A 12871-nucleotide genomic window follows, 5' to 3' on the forward strand; every position below is an offset into this window, starting at 1 on the left:
AATCAGCAGAGCTGCTTGGGAATTTTATGACTAAATATTCTTTCATTGGAAAATACGGATTAAAAAATCTTTTCGCAGAAATGTATCAGTTTCCACTAGATTTTTGTTCAGAAGATTTCTCAGATCCTGGATGGAATTTCTGGTCAAAATAAGCAAATGAAAAAATCCACAGTAGAATAGCTCAGTTATTAGGACACTCATGTAAGTCCTTTCTCTCCTGGATTTGGAACAGGGCTTTGAACTTAGTGCCCTAAGTTCTGGGCTCTACAGTTAGTCTCTCTCTCAATCTTTCCACTTGCGGCTGTTCACTTTGTATAAATAAGTAAACATTCATCAGGCCAGAAAGAGACTAACTTTATATCCCAATGACTAGGGCACTCCACTCTCTGAATCAAGTAGAGAAGGGACTTGAACCTGAGTCCCCCACATTCTAAGTCAGGGCCCTAAGTGAGCTATTGGCTATCTTGAGGTCAGACTCTCTCCTTTTAATTAAAAATGTCATTCTATGTTAGACTGAAACCCTGTCAAAACATCAAAAAAAATTATTAAATGGAATTCATGGTTTTCAGCCAGTAATCAGTTTTCTGAACAACTCCACCTGTTGGCATTGCATTGTGAAGCTAGAAAGATGGGGGAGGGCACTTCCATGGTTGGAAGATGAGTAGGAATAACTCAGATGCCCAGTTCAGAGAAGGAAAAATTACATCTAGGTAAGTAAATTTTACTTCTGGTTTCTTTTCCCTTTTTCAATATTGCCAAACTAATAAATGTGGTCCTTGATTATAAAGCTTTATTAAATGCTTCCACAATAAGTGATATCAAATATACACTAAATTACAAAATTCAGGAGGCAGAATGTCCATTCTTGGAGATTCATGACTCTTACAATAAAACTGCAATTATTTGGCTAAGCATAATCATTGTAAAGCTCATAACACAAGAAGTGTTTCTGACAGTGAAGACATAGTTGCATTTACAAGTAACACTTTAAATTACCATTGACATTTCTGAATCACTAGTTGGTGGCTGCTATCTTGATAATTAGTGGCATCATTTGTGATATTGGTCCAGATAGATACAAATGAAAAATTTTAGGCCAAAGGGAGTTTTTTGACAAAGTTAAAGAAAACTCAAAATCCATCTTAAAATAGAAACTTTGACACATGCAACTTTAACAGGGAAGTCAGCTCCATTTCCTGTTTATTACCAGTGTGCCTCTGTCTTCTTTATTAGGTTTTGACTTGACCAGAAAACATTATTTACAACTATATGTGAAAGTCTTCCAAAGAAACAGGGCTCTCCTGGTTGCATGGCATCACCATATTTGGAAGTCCCTAGTTGTGGGAAGACATTAAAAGAGCTGCTCTTTTACTTCACTTTTATGTCCTTGACCTGCTGCTGCAGAGTATGCACAATAACTAGTGTCAGACTGTGGTGTTGAATGCTGCTTTAAATTGTATGGTGAACTTAGGTTATGCTTGTTGGTGTGAATATGTCACATAACTTGTCCCCAGAAGTACTGCACATATAACTTTGACACTGAGCAAAAAGAAATTAAGGCTGGCTATCAGGAAACATTTCCTCACAACATAGTCTATTACAGTGTGGAACAGTCTTCAAAGAAAAATTGTGGAAGTCCCATCATATGAGTCATCGAAACTAAACTGGACAAAGCACTTGAGAATATACTGTGGGGGGATAAGTCTGCACTGGCAGAAAGAAGAACAGATGACCTCATAGGTCTCTTTTTACCTCTCAATTTTAGGACTTTGTTATATGATTAGCATTGCTTAAGGGAAAATTGGAGTTTTAAGTCTTTTTTTTCCTTTGTCACAACAGAGACACCAAATTAGAAAGTGTGTGTGTGTGTGCGCGCGCGCAAAGGATTGTGCAACCAAATTTAATGAAGCTCTTGTTCTCTATCGTACCTGTGGGAAATGTTTTGAAGGTTTTTTGGTTGTTTTGTTTTTGTTTTGATATAACATGCCTTATCTGATTTTTTATTAGGAGACAACAATGGATGGTCTCAACAATTTGATAAGTATTTTGCAAAATACAACGAAAAGACTTCCTCACATGCTTTTGAGGTAAAGACATCGGAGTGCTGTAAGTACTAACAGGAGTTATTCATGTGATTATTACAGTGAGTGCAACATATTTCCTTCTGGGAAATCTTCTTACAACATATTCAGATGCAATGTCATTCCATTTATAGTGAAATAGATTGAATATCTCATATAGTTTCGATTCATTTATGCACATTTTAAGTCCATTAATAGTACTTTCAGGCTGCAGTGAAGTTGCTCTCTGAAAAAGATTAATTCCTCTATTAGAAACATCACAGATACACAAATTATGAAGGAAATATATGTTCTTAGAGAGATGCACAAAGTGGAATGACTTGAACCCCACATCTTTCAGAACAAAATATATTAAAAAAAACTCAGCCTAACTTTCCTACCATTTAAAAAAATCCCCTCCTCCTGGGAGAGGGAGAAACCCAGATCCTACATGCTTCTTTTAAAATTTGTTAGCCATTCAGATACTGCAGAGAGCAAGAAGAGACAGATACAGGTTCCTAATATAATTTTGATTAGCAATTTGCTTTGAAGTATTATCAGTAAATATGGCACTACAGTGGAAAAATCAGATCCAGATTTTGAACAAATTCAAATTTGGGAGTTTTTAGATCAGGTCTTTTGGGTTGTACCTATCATTTTCTTGTGATAATTTCAGTAACAGATGAAATCAGCGAATTGTGAGAGGTCTGCTACTGTATTATCATACCACATTCTGCACTAAATCCTTAGTGACTTCAGTGGGAGTTACATTCATTAAACTGAGGTAGTATATTGCCCATCATTCTTGCCAGTGGGGTCATGCTGTATTAGATAGGCCAGGGGTGGGCAAACTACAGCCCGCAGGCCACAACCGGCCCACGGGACCGTCCTGGCCTGGGACGTTCACCCTCTGCCCCTCCCCGCTGTTCCCCCTCACCCGCAGCCTCAACTCGCTCATTCTGCCACCAGCTGCAATGCTCTGGGCTGTGGGGGTGTGAGCTCCTGGGACAGCACAGCTGCAGAGCCCAGCCTGACTCAGTGCTCTGTGCGGTGTGGTGGCGGTGGTGGCAGCGGCGGCGCAGCTGTAGCGCGGCCAGCCACCGGTGCCCCAGGCAGCATGGTAAGGGGGCAGAGAGCAGCGGGGGTTGGACAGAGGGCAGGGGAGTTCAGGGTAGTGGTCCAGGGATGGAGGTGGGGATGGTGGTCGGGGGGGAAACAGAGGGTTGAATGGAGGCAGGGGGCAGTCAAGGCACAGGAAGAAGGGATGGTTGGATGGGGCAAGGATCCTGGGGAGGCCATCAGGAATGAGAGGAGGGGTTGGATGGGGCGGCCGGTGTCTGGGGGCAGTCAGGAGACAGGGAGCGGGAGGGGGGTAGGAGTCCCAGGGGGCAGATAGGATGTAGGGGCTGGGCCATGACCCCCTCCCCTAACTGGCCCTCCCTACAATTTACAAAACCTGATGCGGCCCTCAGGCCAGAAAGTTTGCCCACCCCTGAGATAGGGTTCATTCCCCACTATCTGCTCTGTGCAGCGCTAGGATTAAGAGAAGACACAATAATTGAGTTTTGCATCACAGCCACAGAAGAAGGTATAGCAGGTAGCTTCACATCATGGGGAATGAAGAGGAGTAGATATGTTCATTTTTTTTCACAAGTACTCTGTCAAAAAAAATTTTGATTAACTTTTTCCACACTGGAAACTGTTGAAAAATAAAAGATCTATTATTGAGTTGCTCTGAACTGGTCAATTCAATTCCTGTGCCAAGAGGCTTGATCACCTTCCCTCACTGCAGTAATCACTACTCCTAATATCTTATCCTTTGGAAATGTTAACAGTTATAGAACAATGTAACAAAACAAAGAGAAATTATCAGGGTTGTAACTGTGCAAAGAATAGATGACGGTACAAACTACAGGTACTAAAAGAAGAAAGCATCTTGGTATTGCTTGTCAATTTTTGCTTCATTTAATCAAAACGTGGTTTTGTGCAAACTGACTTAATTGAAGAGCCAGATGTGAAATATGCTGTAGAAAGATTGAGTAAAGCTAAATTAAGGTTCCTGAATGCGCATTTCATTCAGATTTGGTCTGCTCATTTGCAAGTAAAAGCTCACAATTCTTGTTCACAGATAATTCAACACTAAGGGTACGTCTACACTGCACGATTATTTCGAATTAGCTTAAACCAATATTACAAAACAGATCTAATAAAATCGGTTTAGCGCGTCCACAGTGGGATCACGAAATCGATTGTTTGTGTCCATGGTCCAAAGCTACCATCGATTTCAGGCGGTTCACGGTGGTAGCTGTTGCCTCAGCTATTCCATAGTATCCCATCTCCGGGTTGAGAGCACAGTCCTGATGGGGCAGAACATTGCCCCGGGTGGTGCTGTACAGCCTCACCCCTCCCTTTGAAGGCAGCAGACACCCTTGGTGCCTTTATTCCCGGAGTGATGAGCAAACGCCATCAGCACAGCAATCATGGACCTGATCACAAAAGTACTGACCGTTGTCAACCACTCGCGTACTCTTGCCGAGCGAGCATCGCAGTGACACAGAGGTACATTTACCAGTACTCAAGGATTATTTTATTTTACTTCTCTTTACGTGTGGGGGGGGACAGAGACTGGATGAGCTGTTCCGTAAACCCGCAAGACACCCGATTGATATTAGCTACAGACAATTGGGGCGCTCAGCCAAGATCAGATACTGCAAAATAGTTTCAGAGACTGCTGTGGAACATGGGTAGCTGTAGTCCTCATTACCCCCTTCCTCCCTCCAATGACATCCGTATGTCTCTGGCTTCCCGTACGGTTCGTCACGCACGCGTGTTCCTTGGAGTTTATTTTTCAAACGCTTTGCATTTCCTGTCTTTACGGAGTCGATATAACAGATTGTCACTCACCAGTACGCGTCGATCTACGTATCTCCCGTAAGGTTCAATGCAGGAGCCTACTTTGCATTTTGAACTGCATCGCCACCCGTGATGAATCCAGAGCTGGACACGTGAAAGCAGGGAAATGTCTATTCTAAAGGTTCTCAGGGCTTTTCCTGTTTACCGGCATCCGCTCCGAGTTCGGATTGCGGACCAGACGTCAGTGGTGCACTGCGGATCTTAAGGCCATTAATGGTCGATTTCGTCCACACGACCATTATACCAGTTATCACTTATCGAATTTATCGCTCTCCTCTCGTCTGGGAGGAGTTCCGAAATCGATTTAAGGAGCCGTTTAACTCAATATTAATGACGACGTCGTGTGAACGGTTACAGCGTTAAATCGGTATATCGGCCATTAAACCGATTTAAAGTCGCAGTGTAGACCTGGCCTAAGTTAGGCCAGGGCTATGCCCAAAAGTTAGGTCGACCCAGCTACATCATTCAGGAGTGTGAAAAACCGACACCTCTGAGTTACGTAGTTATGCTGACTTAACCCCCAGTGTAGACAGCTCTGGTTGACAGAAGAATTCTTCCTTTGACCTACCTACTGCCTCTCGGGGAGGTTGATTACCTATACCAGTGGGTGGGCAACCTGCAGCCCGCAGCTCCCATTGACTGGGAACGGTGAACCGTGGCCACTAGGAGCAGTGGACGGCCATGCAAATGTAAACAAACTGTCTGGCGGCCTGCCAGTGGATTACCCTGATGGGCCACAGGTTGCCCAATGCTGACCTAAGCTGATGGGAGAACACCTCCCATCAGACTAGGAAGTGTCTACACTGAAACACTACAGTGGTGCAGCTGCAGGGTGGCAGCTGTGCCACTGTAGCAATTTCAAGTGTAGACAAGCCCTTTGTGTCTGAACTGGAAAAAATGGAAAGGTTTGGCCATTCTTGTGAGGGACTATATTAATCTCATTGTTTGGGGTCAACATTAAAAAGGAAATCTCTCTGTGAGAGCACAGTTGCGTATAAATCAGACAATGGCATGTGCAATTGTCAAACTGATCCTTGAAATCACAATTTTGCTGCACAAATCATGTGCTTGCTTTTTTGGGCATGACTCTTAAGCCTCCATTTTTCAAAATATAGCCATTTATGTGAAATTTAAAATATAGAAAAAAAAATCTGCTGTCTAGTCTGTACATTTGCTAAATCTTCTCAAAATGTATGTTTTTGTTCGTCTTCATATATCCAGTGCTTTCCATTACATGCTACAATATTGTGCCATTAAACCTAACACCATGAGCAAGCTAACCCATCTTGTGATTGTGTACGGCCATTTGTTAGTGCAAATGATAGAATTTTGTGAGTCAATATTTTTAAAATACACATGCTCCATGTACAATGTGTGCACAATCCTGTCTGTATTTATGTACACAATTACTAAATGTATGTACACAAGTCGATATTTACATATTTAAATGCTTGTTCATGCATGTAGTTACATGTAGTTCATGCTTTAATGTGGGCATGCAATGGTGCACATTTTTTTGCACATCGGCCAACACCTACTAGTACAACCACTGACATTTTGGTCCTTCATGTACCACAACCTGCTTTTGGTCACAAAACCTGTTTGTATTTGCATATCAGGCAGATAACAAGGTCTGTTACTTGCAGCTACAAATTATCTAACTAGCAATCTAGAACTATTTCTAAACTCCATACCACCATCTCAGCACTCCACACAGCTTGTGGAAACAAATGAAGTCAGTCCAGAAGACAATTGTTATTTTTCATCCTGCTCCTGAGTTAATCATTGGCTACAATTTTTGAGGCTCCACGTTATTTTCTTCTTCTTGGATTCCTCTGTTGAATGTGTTATTAAAAGACATGTTTTTACTAATATTGTTTATGTCAAATTATACAGACATCAGAAAAAAAGTAAAAACCTCTAAGGCTTCACAGCACTTTGGGCGGGGGGCAGAGGGCAACACCACACCAACAAAAGCTCCTGGCATTGTGCTTGAGTCAGGCACTATCTCTGCCAGTGAGGGAGGAGTGTGCTTGCTGCTATCAGGGAAGATTTTCTAAGTGGCAATTAGGTGTCCAACCCTCATTTACTTTCAGTGAGAATTGGGCACCAACTAGCAATTTGTGCCTTTGAAAATCTCCCCCATGCTCTTAAAAGCCTGCAGCATGCTCTTCATTGGCCAGTGCAGATCTGGGGCCATAAGACCTGCCTTCTCTCTGTCCTAGCCTTAGCTAGCACTGCGGGGGTGCTAGGTCAAAGCACAGAAACTGAGATTATCCCCAGGCAAGGCTCAGGGTGAGTAGTAAAGGGGAAAGAAATGTTCTTGGACCCATTCTTAGCCCTTTGCACACTTGCCCAGAATTCTGTATGGTTTAGCCCAGATAATATAATACAGACTTAATAAGATGGTGAGGAGTCTAGCAAATCATGGACTTGGATTTCACAGAAACAGGACCCAAAACAGATAAAACATCCTCCCGACCATATCAGGCCACAATCACAATATCAAGCTCAAAGTTGTGGTCTAAATGTTTTGCTATTGTATGGACTCAGGAGTCAATACTAATCTTTTAATTATCTGTATTTATATTAGTCACTGTGTTACTAGATTTAAATTAAAGGCATACTTGAGAACCTTAAAACAAAGCATTATCTAGCTCTGTTTAATATGCTCTGACATGTTGTTATACTAAAACCATTTTCTCCCCATCTCTTTTCTCCCCATCCCATCACCTACTTTCTGCCATGACTGCTATCTTCTCTTCAGTGGTTGATTCTGTGCCAGCAGAATGTCTGTGCCGAGGGCTAGAGCTTGACTGTGAGGGTGTCAATTTACGCGCTATCCCGTCAGTCTCTTCAAATGTAACTCTGATGTAAGTAGAGCAGAACAAGCAGCTTCTTGATCTGAACAGCATTGAATATCAACTCTGCAGACCATCTCATAATTATTCCCTTATAATTATAGCCACTTGGTTTAACTGAAACTGGTGTAAACTGAAAGTACAGTATCATTCTGTGTTGACAAGCCTTGTGGTAAAACACTTCTAAACACAGATTACCCCTGCATAAAACAAGAGAAAAGAAATTAAAACACAGTTCAAAGTGTAAGATATAGTGAATCTGCAGTCAGCAGTTGTTTGCAATAATACCTCAAATGAGTACAATTTCACCACCATCAAGAAACATTGCAAAAGAAATAATTCTGTGAATCACATGTACTCAGGATATCATCCTGAAACCCTTACTCCTGCAAGTAGCCTTTACTTACGTGAATAACATGAAATTCAGGGAAATACCTGTATGAATAGGGGCTTGCAGGTAGGGATTTTGCTCGCTATTGCACAATAAGAAGTCAGTACAGCAAGATTTAAGATTTGAGAGAGATCTGGAGGGTGGCCAGACCATTGGTCCTGGCTTAGACACTCAAGTCTGAAGCTATGCTTCCCAGTTGGCAAACAAAATGCAGCATCAGACACCGCCCCCCCCCCTTGAGGAATTTTTCTGTAAAATTTCTTCCTATTTTCAGGACATGAAACTACTTGCAGTGGTGCCTTTAATGGACATGTGGGGCACAGAGGTATATGCTCTGGGGGTTAGATTTTGTGAATATTTCAGGTTAGAAATAAACTCAAACCTAGGAGATTTATCTTCTGATTTTTGAACTCTTGGATTTGCTATGCTACCATTTGTCAACAGGGTGTGGACACCAGGTCAGACTCTGTGGTGCTGCAGCTCTGGGCCCATCATTAATTAGATTGAGAGCAGGTGCAACGAGCCAAGCAACAGTTTCCTGTCTGACAATTCAGCCCATTTCACACTGGTATCCGCTGTGCTTTTACTGTGCCCCGCCATATGTAGTCAACTGGTGATCGATCTTGAATGGACTGCAGGTGACATAACATGGTGCCCAAAAGGTTGGGTATGGGGGATGCGACAGTGCATGCGTGGCAGCAGGCAGGGTTCCTCAAGTCCATTGCCTTCCCATTGGCTGGGGCTGCGGGATAAGTCTAACCATGTGGCTCTTGCTCCTCTACCCGTCTATTTAAATTCTTCAAGGCTTTTCATAATACTGTTGTTCCTGCTAGTTGGAGAATATAAATACATTGGGGGAGGGAGGCTGTGCAAGAACCAGTGGCCCTCCCTCCCCTTAGCTCTTTTTGGTGACAGGAAGGAATTTTTCCCATTGGACCAAACAGGTAGGGTTCTGGTGGGTTTTTTCACCTTCCTCATGGCATTTTAGAGTATGTCTACACAGCCTGCAGCAGTGAGCCTCTGAGTCCAAGTCAACAGACTCACGCTTGTGAGGCTCACCCTACAGCACTAATAGTAGCTGTCTAGATGTTGCAACTTGAGCTGCAGCTCAGGCTCTGAAGCCTAGGGGAGGGGGTGGGCTTCAGAGCCTGAGCTGCAACTTCAAAGTGCTGTCTGTACAGCTGTTTTTAGTGTGGTAGCATGAGCCCAAGGCTGTCAACCTGGGCCTGGAGGCTCGCTGCCATGGGCTGCCACTGGCTGTGTAGATGTACCCATGGAGGCACAGCTGGGTCAAGCAGTAGAACTTGAAAATTTAACATTAAGAAGATAGCACTTAGCTCATCACAGTTTGCAGCCAGTGTCCAGTGCAGATAAAGGGCCAGCTCCCAGAGGTAAGTGAGACCTGGAATGTCACTGGTGGACCTTGTGCCTATAGGAATAGGGGAGACCTGAAGTCTTTGTAGATTGAGGTCTGCCCTTACTAACCTCTGTTCGTCCTTCACAAAGAGGGAGGCAGAAGCAGACTGAGTCCTAAAGTTAGTGCTGGGCATGTATACCCTGAGCTATTAGTTATTTGGTGGGAGCCCTGTAGCCCCACACTGGAAGTGTGTTACGTGAGAATGAGGGGTGGCCACGTATCATCCCTTCCCAGTGTTAAATTAATAAAGTTGTAGGCTGCTGCTTAAATCCATCCCATTTATCTGCTGTAGGGTGACCAGACAGCAAAGGAAAATCTTGGACTGGGGGGGGGGGGGGGGGGGGGTAATAGGAGCCTATGTAAGAAAAAGACCCCAAAATCGGGACATCTAGTCACCCTAATCTGCTGTTTATTTGCCTGCATGGTCTGATCAATCTAGTGATGTAAAACATTGCCCTGCTTTTTACTCCTGAATAGAAGTCATAGCATTGTCACATTATTTTAACAAGCTGTTCCAGCCCTCAAATTTTGTTACAAACTAATGACAATCCATGATCAGGTAATCCCAGAGCCAACTCTTCTTAGTTTTAAATTCTGTTTTTATATGTGGAAGTTTCATCCACATCTTGAAGGAAATACTGTGCATGCTAATTTTTCAGTTTAAAAACCAGCATGAAGGCCAGGCTAGCAGTTTGTTGCTAGAGACACAATTTTTATTAGTACTTATTCCTCATTCATGAGATCAGCAGAGAGTGAGTGTGTCTATGGAGACAGCTCACTCAACCCCCAAGAAATGGATTGTTTTACATCATTTAACAATAACCCTCCCTGCTGGTTAAGGAGTGCTGCATTGGTGAGCTGTGAAAGGAATCCAGACGAATCTTAAACTGGAAGAACAGTGGCTATGATATGCATCATTGAGAGAGGTTTAAAGTAGGTGGAAAAAATTAGTTCTCAGGGCTCAAGCAGAGATATAGAGAGGTTTTCATTATCTGCATAATTGAAATGGCTTCACCCTCTGATTCCCAGCTGTTGATTATTGTCTTCTGTAATACAAGAGACTTGGGTCCGGGTCCCAGTCTCTTGCTCCCTAGGTCAGAAGGTCCCCAGAATGCTGCAAAGGTGACAAATTTAGCCCTAAGTGCCTCATGTCGTAAAACAGACAGCCTGCAAACTGATTTAAAGAGCTGTGATGACAAGGACCCAAAGTAAGTCCCTTCTAGTCATCTTTGGCCAGAAGGATAGTAGCTGTTATGTGAGAACGTTAGTGAAAGTGAAGGGAACACTGAAGAGTTCTCAAGGCTGAGGAGTCTACTTCCCCTCTGAGAGGGAAAAATACTATCCTGCAATGAACTGGAATTAATTTGCAAACTAGACACCATTAAATTAGGCTTGAATAAAGACGGGGAGTGGATGGGCCATTACACATAGTAAAACTATTTTCTCATGCTAATTTTTCCCTTACTGTTACTCACATCTTCTTGTCAACTGTTTGAAATGGGCCATCCTGATTATCACTACAAAAGTTTTTTTTTTCTCCTGCTGATAATAGCCCACCTTAATTGATTAGTCTCATTAGAGTTGGTACGGCAACACCCATTTTTCTCATGTTCTCTGTGTGTATATATATCTTCCTACTGTATTTTCCAATGCATGCATCCGATGAAGTAGGTTTTAGCCCACGAACGCTTATGCCCAAATAAATTTGTTAGTCTCTAAGGTGCCACGAGTACTCCTCATTCTTTTTTTCTCATATAGACTAACACAGCTAACACTCTGAAACCTATCCTACAATGCTGATCCAAGAGCTCCACTTGTAATTTTATGGATTGCCCTATGGAAGATTCTTGATCCACCAGGCAGTTCTCATTCCTGGGTCTACAGGGCTTATTTTGTTAGGGTATGTCTACCCCAGAGCTGGAAAGTGTGATTTTCAGCTAGAGGAGATCTATCCACACCAGCTATGATGGAGCTAGCATGCTAAAAATAGAAGTGTAGCCGCTGTGGCGCGAGAAGCAAGAGGGGATAACCACCTGAATACATATCCCTCTGAGGCACCAGGTTTGTATTCAGGCTGCTAGCCCCTCCTGCTACTTGTGTTGCTGCAGCTACTCTTCTGTTTTTAGTACTAGCTTGATCAGAGTTCGTGCTGTCTCCTCAAGCTTGAAATACACCCTCCCACTCCAGTGTAGATATACCTTTAAGCTTTTTCCGTAATATTACCTTTGCCACTTTCATTGCATCTTTCAGCTGCTGCATAATGTGCAGCTGATATGAGTTTATATAGAGAAAGGGGTGGGGGGAACAGTGCTTATAAAAATCAAACCAAAATCCTGCCCAGAAATGTAAGATAAGTGACGCCCCTCCCCCTCCTAAACCACCCCTTCCCCTTTCCTTTCCAAACTCATCCCTGGTTTAACTCCTTTGACATAAATGGATTCCAGTGATCTAATGTAATGCAGAGGCAGGAGAGGAGGGTATACAACAAAAAATCCCTTCTCCATTTAGTTTTCAAAACACACACGTACTGGCATATAGGGTAACCTTACTGGAAATATTTAACTTCTTATAGAAATTTCTGCCAGCTAAAACATGGTGGAAATTCATTAGATCAAAATGAAATTGGTGGAGTTATACTGAGGATGAATTTGGCCTACTTAGTGTAATTACAGAATAATTTTATTTTTTTTCCAGGTCCCTTAAACGGAATCAGTTAAGAAAGCTTTCTGCTGACAGTTTCAAGAAGTACCAGGACCTTAAAAATCTGTAAGGAATCATTTTAACCTAAAATCTTAAATAAGAGCAAACTGTGATAAGGCAATTTTATGGCTTACTGACAAAACTCTTGATTATACTGAAAAAATCTACTGTTCCTTACCTTTAGCTGAAATTTTCAATCATGCAAGTTATTTTTGTTCAAATAGTCTGATGTGGCTTCCATCTCTTTTTTTGCAGCCTAAACTTTCTGGACATTACATTTTTATCATGTTTTTTTTGTACATTAGAAAACTAATAATAATGTGGATCTTAACATGTATAGCATCTTAAGGAAATTAAATTTATAGTAGACAGCAATTCTATCAGAAGAAATGAAAGAAAATTGATACAGTTTCATTCTGAAAGTTTGCAAAGTAAAATGCATTCCTTGTTATGAAAAGACTCATTCGTGTCCTTGAGAACACTTTTTTTTATGTCACATTTCTGAACCTTTGGGTGATGACGACTATTG

At 42.2% G+C, this 12871-nt stretch overlaps 2 protein-coding genes across 2 annotated transcripts in view; one reads left to right on the forward strand and one right to left on the reverse strand.

Annotated features, from left to right (window-relative positions):
* RXFP1 (relaxin family peptide receptor 1) overlaps positions 1 to 12871 on the forward strand; it is an 84766-nt gene that overhangs the window by 50170 nt on the left and 21725 nt on the right. Inside the window, exons 3-5 of the mRNA XM_032803453.2 lie at positions 2008 to 2106; positions 7741 to 7846; positions 12337 to 12408. Of these exons, the coding sequence (XP_032659344.1) occupies positions 2008 to 2106; positions 7741 to 7846; positions 12337 to 12408 (277 nt within the window). The remainder of the gene's footprint in view (positions 1 to 2007; positions 2107 to 7740; positions 7847 to 12336; positions 12409 to 12871) is intronic.
* The window catches only part of PPID (peptidylprolyl isomerase D), a 114720-nt gene that overhangs the window by 25639 nt on the left and 76210 nt on the right, over positions 1 to 12871 (reverse strand). The window lies entirely within an intron of this gene.

Source organism: Chelonoidis abingdonii, chromosome 5, assembly GCF_003597395.2.
Source record: "Chelonoidis abingdonii isolate Lonesome George chromosome 5, CheloAbing_2.0, whole genome shotgun sequence".
NCBI lineage: Eukaryota > Metazoa > Chordata > Testudines > Testudinidae > Chelonoidis > Chelonoidis abingdonii.